General features: G+C 38.8%; 1 protein-coding gene across 1 annotated transcript in view; it reads right to left on the bottom strand.

Moving 5' to 3' along the window:
- Positions 1–8,002, bottom strand: part of ghrhrb (growth hormone releasing hormone receptor b) — a 60,843-nt gene extending 52,841 nt beyond the window's left edge. The window contains exon 1 of the mRNA XM_041791740.1: positions 7,920–8,002. Coding sequence (XP_041647674.1) covers positions 7,920–7,982 — 63 coding nt within the window. The 5' untranslated portion in view covers positions 7,983–8,002. The remainder of the gene's footprint in view (positions 1–7,919) is intronic.
- Between the last annotated feature and the right edge of the window lie 8,462 nt (positions 8,003–16,464).

Raw genomic sequence — 16,464 nt, 5'->3', positions numbered from 1 at the left:
TCAAAAAGCGGCAAAAAAGGGTGAAAAGTAGGCATAAAATGCCAAAAACTGGGTGAAAAGTTACAAAATTGGGAAGAAAAGGTGCAAAAAGTTGCAAAATTTAGGTGACAAGTGACTTAAAAATGGGTTGCAGGTGGCAAAAATGGTCTAAAAGTGGCAAAACCATGACCAAAAAAGAGTGAAAAATGACTAAAATAGGCAAAAGGCAGCAAAGAGTGGCCAAAATTGGCAGGAAAAGTGGAATTTAATGGCCAAAGGCAGCTTATATAAAAAGCAGGATAAAAGAGTCAAAAACTGGGCAAACTGTTACAAAAACTGGATAATAGTGGCAACAATGGGCAAAAAGTGGCAAAAAGAGGAGACAAAAGGAGGCTGAGAGCAGTAAAAATGGATTAAAACTGGCAAAAATTTGCAAATTAGGGCAATGAAAATAAACAGACAAAAAAATTAAGGTTGACAATTAAAGCCAAGTGTGGCTAATTAATGTGACTTGAAACAGATTATTTCTGAGGTCAAAGTTTCCCTTTTTAAAGGTTTTCTAGGGGAAAAATGTTTAAAATTAAACCATAAAAGAGCCACAAATCATCACAAAAGAGCCACATGTTAATTAACACTGTTCTAAATACTCATCTAACCATTCATTTCATGCACAGTACTGTGCAGAACTTTAAAGGATGTTTGAGCTGAAAGTTGTGGCTAAAGCAAGGAATAGATGTGGTGAATAAGCCCCCTGAGGGCACCACTGGGTGGGAGGAGGATTTACACATCCCCGTCTGTGCTCTGGATGTCTCTGATTATTTTCCCATGCCCCTGGGAATATGCAAAGTCCACACCTTTGAGGCGCCGCAAGGGATAGATGTCCTGGTTGTGCTGTGAATGACTGGACCACCACTAGCATTTTCCCAGTCAAAGTTCTGTAACCATTAGATTGCATTCTAAAAGCTCTTGTATATTTATTTTGCTTTTTAATGCAAGTTCAACGAAGTGTAAAAATAGAGGCGCTATACTCAAAAGACTTCAATATCCACATTAGAGCTCCAGACAAACTTAAGGTTGTGTTGAGTTTGGCACCCTCTGTGGTGAAATACAGTGCATATTTCCTGTACTTTTTTTTTTTTACATTTTTTTCCAAACACTTAAATGTGTCACTCACTGATTGAGGAAATTTGAAAATGTCACTAGATTAGTGATTTCAGTCAGTTTCATAACTATCTAAAACTCTTAACAGAAGCTTTAAAAAGAGATAAAAAAGTACAAATGAAGCCTGAAATGAGGGAGAGAAAGTAAAAGCAGACATGTTAATGTGTTCACACTTCCTCTCTCCCGCTGTGATCCCTTATGAATGTCATAACAGAGATCCAGCAGGTAAAAGAGCGACCTTTAAACGTCCCTGCTGTCATTAGAGGAACAATGACCTCTGATGAAAAGGCAGAGAGGATAAAAGATCACCTTCAGTTCTCCTGCCAAACAGAGGAGCTGCAGAGCCTCTGGAGGAAGAAGCTAATAACAGACAGAGCAGCTCCGGATCATAAAGAGAATCCTTCAGGATCAACAGAGACCACGGTGTCTCTGATTGAGACTCTGATCATCCCTCAGGTGAGAGCAGAGATTATGAGGAGGAAATGCTTCCAGGACGGCATCAAAAATCAAAGTTTAAGTGGGGATGAAAAAGAATAGAAAAGGAGGATTCTTCTACATGAATCATGCCTGTTTTTGAATTCAGACGTGCATATTCAGACTATAAGATGGTAGATATTAATGCTTTCTCTTTGCAGCTGACCGTCTGCAGCCGGAGGCAGCAAAGTCAAGTGTGTGTCCAGTGAGTAAAGTCAGCAGAGACACCACAGAACGTCTGCCTCTACCGACTGATTCTTTTACTTTTATATCTGCTCCTGTTCATAGTTGAGAGTTTCAGGGTCATTCAGGGTTTCAGTAAAGTGTTGATTTCATCATCTTTCATTAGTTAATCTGCCCTTTTTTTAAACTATTCTCAAATCCTTTAATTAGGGATGCAGGATATTATCAGCCTGATATCTGTATCAGAAGATAAACACTTAGAAATTTAAATATCAGTAGTGGCAGATGAGAACATTTCTGCAGATATATATTTGAATGGAAACAATCTCCACCTCAAAATCTTGCCTCACTTTTACCATAATCTTCTTTCATCTCCTACTGATGCTGAAAGAAGGAAACTAAAGACAGACAACGCCTATTTCTGCTGTGAAAGAAGAGCACTGCATTGTCAAAAACTTGACAAAAAGCCTTGGAGCTTGAAGTCACATCCTCAAATACCTTCTTTTGTCCAAACCAACAGTCCTAACCCAGAGCCCTGTCATTTACCATCATGAAGGATGAAAAACAAGCAAACCCTCACATTTAAGAAGCTATGCCCAGCATGAACTTCACATTTCTGCTTGAAATACTACTGAACCAATCCAGCGCTGATTAAAGCAGCATGCACCTAATTTTCTTCTGCTCACCTAATCATCTAATCAATCAATGAAGCCTTGAAGCTCTTGCTGTAATGACTGGTCATTAGAAACGTACCTGCACGGACATGGAAAGGTCAGATTTATAGGGCAGAAATCAGGAGTGTTGAACCACCAGAATACACCACGTTCCACGCTATTATGCAAATTTGATTTTAATGTCATAAACATTTTTTTTCTTTTTTTTTGTTTTCAGTGAAATTCCTGGATGGTGTTGTGTCTCAGGGCTCTGTGGATCACTGAAATCAATCTCAGACACCTGTGATCATTAGTTTGTCAGATGGGCCCAATTAAAGGAAAACTACTTAAGAAAGACGTTCTACATTATGAAGCAGGCTGCAGGTTTCAGCAATATGGGATAGAAAAAGGATCTTTACAAAGCAGCAAACAGGTATTTGAAGGTGCTGGTGCCTCTGGAGTCCCACCAACTTCAAGGTTTAGGATCCTCCAGAGGCCTGCAGTCGTGTATTAAAGGTACAATGTGTAAAATTTGGCTGCATTTCGCCGAACAGAAACGGTGTACATGGGATATAATGTTTATATATCTATGTGAAGTATGTTAAAATAAGTGCACAATCATCCCCTCTAAACTTTCGTTTTCTTTTCACAAAATTAGAAAAAAGCTTTTTAAATTTACATTACCGCGGGTCGCCCTCACGGAGGCTGACATAATGAACCGCCATGTTGTCTACAGCAACGTTTTAGGGACAGAAAGAGCGAAACGCGATTTTTAAATACGAACCTGCCCGCCGGTCCTGAAAGCTACCTGGAAGGCAGGTGGAGAAGAAGACTGACCTATAATCTATAAAAATAATGGTTACAAAAATGAATGAATAAACCCTCACCTGGTCACTGCTGTAAATCATGTCCGGCTCACGATCCTTTTTGGTCTTCATAGGCTCTCGTCGCTTAGTGATGTGACGTTTTGGTAACAGATCAACTCATTCTAAAATCTGAACAATAGATGTCACTAAAATGCCAAATTCTACACATTGTACCTTTAACCTACTATTCAGCCACCCCTAACCAATGCTCACAAGCAGAAATGGTTGCAGTGGGCCCAGAAATACATGAAGACTCACTGTCAGTCTTGTTTACTGATGAGTGCCATGCAACCCTGGATGGTCCAGATGGAGGAGTAGTGGATGGTTGGTGGATGGCCACCATGTCCCAACAAGGCTGTGATGTCAGCAAGGAGGGGGTGGAGTCATGTTTTGGGCCGGATTCATGAGGAGAGAGCTGGTAGGCCCCTAAGGGTCCCTGAAGGTGTGAAAATGACCTCGGCAAAGTATATAGAGTTCTGACTGACCACTTTCTTCCATGGTACAAAAAGAAGAACCGTGCCTTCCATCGCAAAATTACCTTCATGCATGACAATGTACCATCTCATGCTGCAAAGAATCCCTCTGTGTCATTGGCTGCTATGGGCATAAAAGGAGAGAAACTCATGGTGTGGCCCCCATCCTCCCCTGACCTCAACCCTATTGAGAACCTTTGGAGCATCCTCAAGCTAAAGATCTATGAGGGTGGGAGGCAGCTCACATCAAAACAGCAGCTCTGGGAGGATATTCTGACATCCTGCAAAGAAATTCAAGCAGAAACTCTCCAAAAACTCACAAGTTCAATGGATGCAAGAATAGTGAAGGTGATACCAAAGAAGGGCTCCTATGTTAACATGGAACTTGGCCTGTTAAGATTTTTTTGATTGCAATAGCTCCCGATACTGCAAATGACCATTTTCAGTTCTTTACAACCTATAAAATGTTTTGAAACTCTGCTGTGAATAATAATTTGGAACAGTGCATTCTTTTTTATAGTTATCATTGGGAGTTTTGACCAGTAAAATCTGAATTATGCTCTCACGGTTGATGACTTAAAAATTATACTGACCGTAACTTGCATCGACTATTTAGGAAAATATGAGAAAATGTCATGAATAATAATTTTGAACACGGTGTAGGTCAATAACGGGTGTTCAATCAAGAATATTGACCATTAAAACATGTTCCTTCACCACAAAAGACACATTAGACAATAACAACGTCATACCTGAGTGTCCTGCGCAATAACAATGGTAACATTTCATGAGAGGTATGCACTTTTAACAATGGAAACCTTTTTTTTCCTCATTATTCTTGCTTTTAACTAACGCTGCCGACTGCACCAATTGCACTATTTCATAAATATTTCATAAAAGATTTAAAGAAATATAAAGTTTATCTAAGTTTTTAAGTTTAAATTGAGTCTGTAATCATCTTTACTTTGTTCTCCCTTTAGTTGTTTTTTTCTAATAGAAGCACAGCAGATTTTGCTGTCTAATGTGCAATAATAACACAGTTATTCTATTCTATTCTACCATAATTTTGAAAGATCCTCGAACATTCACTCATTTTGGAGAAAACATGTCAGCACTAAACTGGCTGCAGCTTTTGATCCTGAATCATGGTTTGCAGGAATGAGGTCTTGCAAAAAACAAAAACCCATATCTCCAAAAAATAAATAAATAAATAAAATAAAGTGTTAAAATCCTGACTTTAATAACAGACCGGGCTATAAAGGGCTTCTGAAGACAGCGAAATGGAGGCTTTCTGTCCCCAAATACCAAATAATGTAGCAGCATCTCTGATTTAACTGTCTCTAGCTTTAGTGAGAGGATTTAGGCACAGTGCAGAATTCTTCTCATCTCAGCTGGAAGAAAAAAAGACAAGGTTAACCATTACATGATGTTTGTCTCACGTAATGATCCAGCAGGTAGCGCTGCACAGTTAATCTAATCCCAGTTGTGATGTGAAGCTGTGCAATTACATAATCACATAAAAGTTGATCATTATTGTTGTACTGAGTAGCACTTGAAAGGTTTACCTGCAGAAAGGCCATTAAGTGAAGCTATTGCACTTTGTAGATTGTTTTCAAATAATGAAAAACTATTTGGAACATTTTGAGTTATTCTGAAAGCAGAACGTCAAAAACTTCAGGTTAAGTGTTTTTTAATGCAACTTAATTTTTTGTGCGTTTTGAATTGAGAAAAAATGCACTTCAGTCCTATCATTATTTTCTGCACTTTCCTTGAAAACCAAGAGAGTAGACTCATGATGCCATTAATGGACTAATCCCAGATTTCAGCATTGTTCAGCATAACTGAACTGCACTGTTAGATGATATTCTAAGGCAGTGTTACTCAACCCTGCTCAAACAAAGAGCCAAATTGTTAAAAAATACCTTTGCAAGAGCCACAATCTGAGCGATGAAAAGTGGCATAAAATGGGTTCAAGTGGCAATAAAAATAAGTCAAAGGTGGCAAAAATGGGTGTAAAAGGGTAAAATAGGCATAAAATGGCAAAAATGGGTGAGAAGTGACAAAAATGAGGAGAAAAGGTGGTGTTAAGGGTAATACGCAAAAAATGGTGAGAAATTACCAAAGTGAGTTGCAGGTGGCAAAAATGGTCAAAAAGCGTCAAAAACGTGGCAAAAAAATGAGTGAGAAGTGAGTAAAATGTGCAAAAGGCACCAAAGACTGGCAAAGATGTGAATACAAAATCAAATTCAATGGCAAAAGGCAGTTTAAGTGGGCAATGAAGGGGTACAAAAAATGCAAAAAGCAGGACAAAAGAGGCAAAAACAGGTGGAAAGGGGCAAAAATGGGCTAAAACAGGGGTGTCAAACTCAATCACAGCAGGGGCCGGATTCTGGATTCAGGTCTAAACTGAGGGCATACCGAGGTCAAAATTATGAGTTGTACTGCTCAAAGCATGAAATAAAAAGTCAAAATCCAAAGTTTGAGTCCTAATGGTGAGATGCTGAATTGAAAATGTGAAATTAAAACACAAATTCATTTCTTTTCCCACATTCCTGACTTCTTATCTAAATAGTTTTACTCCTTACTTTTTTAGATTTTGTGACTTAACAAGGAAATCTTAGTTCATCGAGGATAAGTTTATATTTTTATACTTGGGAAATCTGCAGACCTCAGACTGATGGGCCAGTTAGAACAGAAATATGAGATCATCTTGCAGCCGGATTTGGCCCCTGGGCCTTGACTTTGACGCCTGTGGGCTAAAAGCAGTAAAAATGGATTAAAAATGGCAAAAAAGGAAATAAAGGGGCGAAAAATTGCAAAAACGGGCAACGGGAAATATACATACAAAAAACAACAACAAACAAAAAATAAGGCTGACATGTAAAGCCAACTGTGTCAGTGAGGGTAAAAACTTACTGATGTGACTTCCAATGGATAATTTCTAAGATCAAAGTTTTCATTTTTTAAGGTTTTCAGGGGGAATAAAATTTCAACTTAGCATAAAGAGCCACAAATCTTCACAAAAGCATCACTGTTCCAAGGCTATACAGTTTTATATCTTTATTCAATCTGTATTCAAATTCAAATTTACAGCTTAAATATTATTCTTTTGTATCACGTGCCACATCATGCAGAGCTGCAGGCTGATTTCTGCAGAAAACTGCTTCTAGACACTTTTCTTTTTTCTTCTGGAACATTTCTTCTCATGACAATTTCTTCCAAGCAGAAAAAAATATAAGAAAAACTATTTTCAGCCATGTCTTCATTTAAATAGCTCTTAATCCAATAAATTATCTTTTTTCTTCTAATACTTTTATCTTGTTTGAAAAAGACCCTTTCTGTTTAAAGATTTAATGTGTTTTCATGATTTTGACAAATTGAAATAAATGTCTGATCCTATGTTTTTATATTTTCTGTTTCAGTGTCTTGTTTTTTCTCCATGTGATGTCTTCAAATGTTCTTGATGTTTTTTGTTCTGCTTTGAACTGCTATAGGTACGAATGAGCTCTGTCAACAGAGCTGCTTTATGTGACGTTCAGAAACTATTTCTCCTATCTTATATGCTCATCTGAGGACATATTTGCCACTATGAATCATAAAACAGCTGTGCCATAAAATCTAAGAGAGCCATTAAAGCCATCTGAAGCTGTTCCTCCTGTTGAGACTTCGTAGGGCTCCTAAATTGGAAATGTGTTCTCTGTTCCAAAATGATCCATTTCTGAGAATGGTCTGGGCAATTACAAGAAATTAAAGAAGATGTTCAATCTAAGAAGAGAGTGACAGCTGCTGACAAGATTGGCACAAATGTAAGTCAGGAGGAAATCATAAGACAAGATGAGGAAGCATGATATCTCTGCAGGATGTGAAATTTTATTAAAGTGTAGAAGGAGGCATTGCAGCTCAGTTTGTATAATAAATATGAAAGCATAAGCATAAAACTCAACTGTCCAGGATTTATCCAGTAAAAAAGCAGATGTTCTGTCCTGTCACAGGCTGCATTTGAAACATGTAGATTTTGGCACCGATGTTTAACGCGCGAAGATGTGTTACAGGACACAGATAAAAACAGATAAAAGTTGTATCAGAGCTCGTGCTGCACCCTGACCATAGTTTGAGTGTATAGGACTCACCCTTTCCCACAGAGAGAGCTGCAGGAGCAGACTAAAGTAAAGCAACGTGGTCATCCTCTCCATCCACGAGCTCCCGTGCAACAAAATCTTTACTGTTGGTTCACTTTGATAACTACAGGCACAGAAAGTTAAAAAAAAAAGAAATCTGAGGAAGTATCAGTGTCCGAGAAGACGAGAAGACTTCCCCGAGAAATGTCCACAGCTGGAGACAGTCCTTGAAGTGAGTCTCATGGTGGTCGTGCTATCGGAGTGAATGCTGTCGCGTGTTTCTCTGGTGTCCGGAGCAGGAGCAGCTCTGCGTTATGCGCGGAAGAGACAGGGACTGAAGTGAGCCACACACGGTCCGCTCCTCCTCTGTGAAGGAGCAGGAGGAAGTGAAGTGAAGCGGAGGAGAGGAGAGGAGCGCACAGACAGCAGAGGGAGAGAGAGAGAGAGAGAGAGAGAGAGAGAGAGATGGACAGGATGTGGATGGGCTTTCAATTACGCACGAGTATTGCGCATAAATTTCTATACCCACAAGCTGATGTAGGTTGAAACAAATGTAAGCACACATGGTTTTAAAATTTTCTTAACCATGATGTAAAGTTTGTGTAGAAAGCAGTGGCAGAGTCAGGATGTTTGAGGGGCAGGGGCAAAAATAATTATTCAGGCACCTGCTGAATGTGACACTAAAGGTTGGAAAAGCTGCATTTAAAGGGCAATACTTAGAAAATCAGGCTGAGATTTTCAGTTTTTTACTATAATTACACTTATAGACTTTTAACCTGACACACTGGTTCGTTTCAAATCCATTACATGGGTTATATTTCACATTCATCTGGGAAACCTCCCATACAAAGTGTTTGGGAAGGGCAGGATTGGTCCAAATATCCTCGGAAGGTGATTGGACTGTCACATTCATGATGGGCCAATCAGAGTGAGAAGCCAAATTGAGATACTAGAAATCAGGGGTGGACTGGCCGTCTGGCATACCGGGCATTGTCCCAGTGAGCCATCGACCACATGTGGGCTGCTCCACTACATTTTTTTTTATTATTATTTTGACATGGCCTATTAGATGGCCTATGTGGGCGCTGCAAGTTTCTTCATTTTCTAAATTCCCTCCAATTGGGCCTGCCAGCCACTCATCACTGGCTACAGAGGGCTAGCAGTGTGTTGCCAGCGGCCATCAACACATATTATTGGTCCATTGTTTGTCATTGTCAATCAATCATGGGCTGACAGGCTCAGAGAGCCCTGACAGTGCTGTCAATCACTACACAAGCCAGGCTGGGGCGGGACCTCATGGGTGGGACAGGCAAACTGTTTGCTAACTTTGCTAACTAGCCAGGAAAAATCAAAATGGACGGAAGAAAATATGCCTGAATGGCGCTGAGAAACAGCGGACCAAAAAGCTGAAATCTCTTGAGGTTGAGGCTGCTAAATATGCAAAATTGACGGACCTATCTGGTGCCGTTGTCACCACCCCAGCAGCAGCGGGTGCTGCTGCACTGGGAGACAAGCAAGGAGGGGGTCAGACTCAGCAGCGGGAGCCGGTGGTGATAAAGTCCGTGATCGCCGATGATGAGCGAGTGGAGGCAGACATGTTTGCATGAGAGAAGACGCCGCGAGATTTATGGACTTCTATGTTGTGTCCGCTGATAATGTGGTGGGCTGGTCTGGACAGAAAATGTCAGGGCTGAATATTTTTTTTTTACCACTTTATGCCTATTGTTTCCTCTAGTAACCACCTTTTACACTCATTTTTGCCTATTTTAACCACAGTTAACCCATTTTTGCCAGTTTATATCAATTTCTCATCCCAGTCCACATAATTTTCATCTTTTTTTTGCACTTTAAAGCCATTTCAGCCCATTTTTAATCACCTTTTACAACTTTTTGTGCCCATTTTTACTACTATTATCTATTTTTTCCACCTTTAACTCATTAATGTTCTTTAGAAATCAAATTCATCACCTTTTTCACCATTTTTTGCCATTATTAACCAGTTTTAGCAATGTTTAACCCATTTTAATTATTTTTGAACAGAAGTTATTTTCATTTAAAGAAGGCTATATACCACACAAATGAATAAAGAAAGATATTTGTTTCTTTGGTAAAAGGGATTATTATTCAGGTCAAACATCAAATATGGTTTTCACAGCTTAACTTTACAATGGATCATGAGCCCCCAGTTTGGATGGGTACCAGAAACCCCCATCGCCAGAAAGCTGCATCACAGGTGTTGTACCTGACCATTGAGGTGAAGATGGTAAGCTGTAAGGTAAGTCCTCTTCCAGCTCTCACCTATGGTCTTAAACTTTAGGTGACGACCAGAAGAATGAAATAAAAGATACAGTAGAACCTTTGCTCTAACAGGAGTCAGTCGAGGTGGCTCGGGCATCTGCCTCCTAGGCGTCTCCCTTTGGTGGTCTTCCAGGCACATTCAACTGGGCGAAGACCTTCGGGTAGACCCAGAACTCACTGGAAGGACTGTCTATCCCTTCTGATCAGGGAACACTTCAGAATCCCTTAGGTGGGGTTGAAAAGGGTCTCTGGGATATTTGGGTCCACCTGTTCAGTCACCAAAGTTAAGAGTTGAGAACTCAACATTAATGTCACCGATTCAATGTCCCACTAAACGTTAAATATAGGCACAAAGACCCCTCCTGTTTCTGATTGATGACATTCATAATGTTGTATTTGTCTAGAGTGTTGTGATTTTTTCATTTTCCTTTAATCCTGGTGGATATAAACTCCTGTCATGATTGGGAAAGAAGTCTTGATTTATGGACAGTTTATCTCTTTGCACATCCCATTCTGATCCCATCATCATTGAGTTAATTTTCATGCCAATTTAAAGATATTTCCTCCAAGACTTCATGAAATATTGCACTCATAAGTCCACATAACAAAGAGAGACAGTAAAGACAAATAAACATCCCACCAAACTAACTGTCTTATGTAAATATGTTTGAATCACTCTTGAGGGAAATTTCTCTTTCAGTGTGAAAACGGACCCTAAGGACATCAGTCAGGAAGTGAAAACATCTCTGGGTGATTCTGTAAGTTCTGAAAGGAGAAATTAAGCAATCAATCTGCTTTTTTTAAATCAAGGACATGATGAGGAGGTGTTCAATCAGACGACTGACGCAGAGCATTCAAAGACCTGAATGTTTGACCCTGACAGAGAAATTCTTGTGAGGGGATGACTCCATACGAAGGTTGGTGAAGCTGAAGTGGAGGAAACACTCATTACTGCTGTCTGTGGGCACCCACAGATCTGTGAGTCAGCATCTTTTCAAAGATAGAACATCAGGATAGTACACCTTAGTAGTTAACAGATCTGATAAATATGTACCTGCTGCTTTGTGTCAGCTGTCCTTGGCTGTTCTGAACAAATATCGGAACAGCAGCACTCCAGTGGTGATGTTTGGCTGACAATGCAAGTGAAAAATCCACATCATCTTAGAGTAACCACACTTTCACAACGACTTTATCTGCTGCCTGTTTTAAAGGGTACCAGAAGTCAGTGTAGGCTTTCCTTTAATGGGAAGGATATTATAGAGTACAGGTAATAATTAATAACATTTCATAATAGTGTAGCAGGGTTTACGATGACTCCACTTGGCTTTATGCAAATACTGCTTAGAATGTATGTTTTCACAAGCTTCCACTCAGACTGATGGTTTGTGTTACATAAGTGCCCTTTAATTGGGCCCCTGCAGACCTGGCTGGTCCAACCTGTGTGTCATTGCCAGTCTGCATTCCCGCTGCTATCATCCATGCCATATGTTTGTGAGAATCTCTGATTTATTTGTTTTTGAGTCATTTAGAATCGAAGTTTTCTGTGCTGGGTAGAGTTGTGGCTTCAGTTTAAAGGGGCTCTATGAAAGATATAAACTGTAGCGACACCACCGACCATTAGGCGAACCACAACAACATTGTGTTGCTTGTCCATGACGGCGTGCTCCTTGCTCATTATAGAGCCTCCAGTTTATCAGCTGATACACACGCAGACCAAGGTGATTTACCGGCATCATGTACGAACTAAAAATGAAAATGAATAAAGTATATTTAAACCTCTAGAGTGGACATGGCACAAAATTAAACATTGGTTCATATGAGGCGATTAAAAAAGGATGATATTTTCGCGACCCTTTCTATGAATGATCAACTTTGCTACTTAGTGCAGCATTGACCAATTTTATTGTCTTTTTCCATGTGTAATGTGTGATGTGTATTTAATGGGACACGTTTTAGAGCAGAAGCAACAGGGCAAAAGTTGCTTAGCTCTGATACCTCGACCGCGGTTATCAGATAGCTGACATTATGTGTTGAAGATATTTTACGAACTAAGTATCAAAAAATAAACTCAGTAGGTTGAGTCCAGTGCCAGGAAGCAAGAAAAAGATGCAGTATTATCCGGAAAACACTAAATGAGCAACGTGACATTCTCGTTGTTTGGATAGTATCTTTGTAAGCAAGCTAACGTGATGTAGCATATGGTCTATACAACATAAAACACTACATTGTATTTCTTGGTCCGGAGTGATGCCTTACCTTTTCAACAGAAAGAGCGTAGCTCCCTTCATTTCTCAAATGCTCCACCGATATTTATCCTCGATTTCCCCCTGTGTCGGTCACACTCTCTTTTAGCTCGGCGGGCTTCAGCAGATAAAACTATCTTAGTTTTTTTATGTTTTCGCGGAATTTTTGTGGGTGTTTGGGCTGAGCTAGCCGGGTGTTTACTTGCAGAAGCAGCCTTCTCCATTCAACACGCCGTTGTCAGGTATAAACGGAGCAAGGGGGTGCACGCGTTACGTAGTACACAACGTCACTTCCGCAGAGATTTTGCAAAAACTTCTTCACAGAGAAATGACTCCACAGTCTTACAGAGGCAAACAAGGAAGACATAAAGAGCCTCATTCTTCACATCAGGATAAAGTGCGCACCATTATATACTCTAAAGTGGGAAGTTTTAAAGCAAAAATCTTACATAGAGCCCCTTTAAATGTCCATTTCTTCATCTTGCTATCCAACAGCTTGCAGGATTACAACCCCAGTTCCACAAAAGCTGGGGCACTGTTTGAAATGTAAATAAAAACAGAATGTGATGATTTCCAAATCTCATGAACTCATATTTTATTCACAGTAGAAAATAAACAACAAATCAGATGTTGAAACTGAGACCGTTTCATGGATTCCATTTTGACTTTAATGGCAGCAACACATCTCAAAAAAGTAGAGACATAAGGCTGGAAAAGTGAGTAGTATAAATGAAACACAGCTGGAGAAGCATTTTGCAACTAATTAGGTCAGTGGTTTGCAACCTTGGGGTTGGGACCCCTTAGGGGTGGTGAGACACTGACAGGGGGTCTCCACATGCCTTAAAAAAGAAGAATATTTTTTAAATCAAACTGTTGCAACTTTACACCAATTTTACCAAATGCTAACCATTTTTCATCACTTTGAACACCAATTTAGAACATTTTTGCCACTTAAATCCCATTTTTGTCCATTTTAAATCCTTTCCATCACTTTTTCTGCCTGTTTTGCCACTTCTAAACCAACTCTTGTCACTTTCTGCCTACTGTTTCCTCTTGACCCATTACTGCCTCTATCAGCCACTTTATACTCCCCTTTTTGCCCATTAAAACCAAAGTTAACCCATTTTTGCCGGTTTAGATCCATCTTTCATCCCATTCCATCTAATTTCCACCAATTGTTTAGCACTTTAAAGCAATTTCAGACACTTTTTGTGCCCATTTTTGCCACTTTTATCAATTTTTTTTTGGTTATTTTTTGCCACTTTTGTTTAACTGTTGCTCATTTTGATACAAATATATTCTTTAAAAATCTAATTTCACCACCTTTTCCACCATTTTTTGCCATTATTACCCAGTTTTAGCAATATTTAACCTATTTTTAGTTATGTTTTCAACAAAAGTTTTTTTCATGGAAAGAAGGCTATTTATGACACAAATGAATAAATAAAGACATTTGTTTCTTTAATTATTTGTTTCTTTTCAAATTTAAAATGAGCTGATTTTTTTCTCACTTTCAACTCCTGATATGTTGTTTATGTTCTATTGAGAATAAAATATGAAATTTAAAAATTATTGCATTCTGAAAAGCATCAACAGTTTATTGAATGGTGAAACAAATAAATCAGTTAATACACAAATTAGCACAATAATTTCCTGCAATGTCTCTGCTTTGGTGCAGCAGTGGTGTTGTTGGTTTTAACAGAGTAACAGTTATGTATTCATCATTATTTTAATGTGAAAGCTGCAGGGTTGCTAGCTTTATGTCACAAATGTTTGCAAACTTCTCTCTCTGATAATAATATGATACTCTGTTGTTTCTCCAGAGCAGTAGAAATGCTGTAGAGGTCCTCCGGTTCTTTATCCAGGCTTCATATCTCTGAGCAAATATGATATTTACTGGGTTTATTTCTATACCTGTCCTTTGAGAGTGGAGGAGTGTATTATTGCAGGTTTGATTTTGCCTGCAGTGTGTTTGTGCTCTGCTACAATAGGCATGCCCTTGCAGTTATGTTTCATTACTCTGGACACTTCATATCAACAGCCAGAGTAAATATAAACAGAGAAGGCTGGCAGAAACACTCAGTGCTGCCACATTGTGTGTTTGTGTGCTGGCGACACTGTGCTGCACACCTAGCAGAGGTCGATCGATGACAGACGGTGCCGTTGGCGTTGCCGGCAGACCACCAGCACTGAGACGGAGCAGCACCTGCTTCCAAAGAAGAGAGTCAGGGATCAGGCTGCACATGTAAGTGGTTTACTTTGCCCTCCTAAATAATGCAAACCTGATTCCTGTAGTCTGGAAACAGCCTACAGCTCATAAAAAATCAAAATATTACAATATTAGATATCAGAAGCAAAAAAAAAACAACAAAAAAAACAATCAAAAGTAAAATAATAAAGGATCTATTAAACAGAATATGGATTTTCTGGAAAATTATACTCATTTTTGCACTCAGTACTCAATACTTGATTTTTGCAATGTCCAGGTTTCTACAGTACCACAAGAAAGAAGAAATAAGAGTAACTGTGGTAAAGGTCAGAAGTGAGCATCACAAACTAGAATCTGACTGAATGATGTTGCTAATTCCCAAATTTCACACAATGCAACATTAAGCTCGAGTCACATCAAAAACGAAGTAATGGCAATTTTTTGCTTGCCATGAAACAGGAAGTATTTTCCAGTCTTACAACACTGGTAGAGCTATGAGCAGTAGGCGATTAGTTTTTAAGCGTTTAATTTACGGACAAAAGGACAGGGAGAGAAAGGGGGAGAGTAGGAGCTGACTGGAGTGTGCTGAGCTTTCGGCACTTGCGAACCATGATCAGGAAAATAATTCCACCTATGGCTTAAAAAACAAAGGATGGGTACATAAAGTCTGTAAATATGATCCTGACATTACTCCCATCAGTGTAGCCAGGGGTTAAATTAGTCCAGGCCAGCTATTATAGTCGATGTTTTTTGAACACTATTGGCTGACGATGATGTGTTTTCTTTCGTGCTCCATTCAGTCAGAAAACTTTGACTAGAACAGTGAAAAACCTTATTTGTCAAGGACAGAGCTTTAGTGAACATAATATTATCATTTTTAACCCTAACCCTAACCCATTATAGTTGGGGCTGGATTCTGGATTCAGGACTAACCTGAGGGCCTAACAAGGTCACCTTTTTAACCATAAACTGTCAACCTTGTTTCACCGCTAATAAAATATGAACAAAAAACTTAGCACTGATGATAAACGATTTGACATATAAAAAGTTAAAAAGATAAGTTTAAAGGCTCACAATCTGAGAAAAGTAAATTCATTAGTTCAAAAAGGTCAAAACATGAAATTAAAATGGAAAAATAATGTTTTTTAAAGGCAAACATATTAGAAAGAAGTCAAAATCACAAGTTTAAAAGGTCAAAATATGAAATAAAATTTGTAACCATGAAATTAAAAGTCAAAATAAGATTCAAAATTTTAAATTGTGAGTCTAAAAGATCAAACTATGGGATTATGAAGTCAAATTCTGGAGTAGAAAATATGAGGTAAAATACAAAATAATTGGTTTAAAAGGTCAAATTATCACTTAAGAATTAGAACTATGAATCTGAAAGCTCAAAATATTATATGAAAAGTTAAAATGATGAGTAGAAATGTTCAAACTATAATTAAAAGTTAAAATCTTAAGTTTGAGTTGTAATTGTGAGATGCTAAATTAAAACACAAATTAATTTCTTTCCCAACATTCCTGACTTCTTATCTAAATAATTTTACTCCTGACTTTTTCAGATTTAGTGACTTACAACGATATCTTAGATCATCAAGGATAAGTTTACATTTTTATTCTTGAGGAAATCTGCAGACCTCAGACTGATGGGCCAGTGATAACACAAATATGAGATCATCTTGTGGGCCGGATTTAACTGTTCCACAGGCTGGATTTGGCTTTCCTCCATTCAGATTGTAACATTTTTTAAATCCGAGGGGATCGTAGCTCTCCTGAGTGGGCGTGGCTTCAGCTCATTCAACAG

The sequence above is a fragment of the Cheilinus undulatus genome, linkage group 7 (assembly GCF_018320785.1).
Source record: "Cheilinus undulatus linkage group 7, ASM1832078v1, whole genome shotgun sequence".
In the NCBI taxonomy this organism is placed as follows: Eukaryota; Metazoa; Chordata; class Actinopteri; order Labriformes; family Labridae; genus Cheilinus; species Cheilinus undulatus.
Note: the sequence above shows the minus strand (reverse complement) of the source record. Positions and strands in the feature narration are given on the sequence as shown.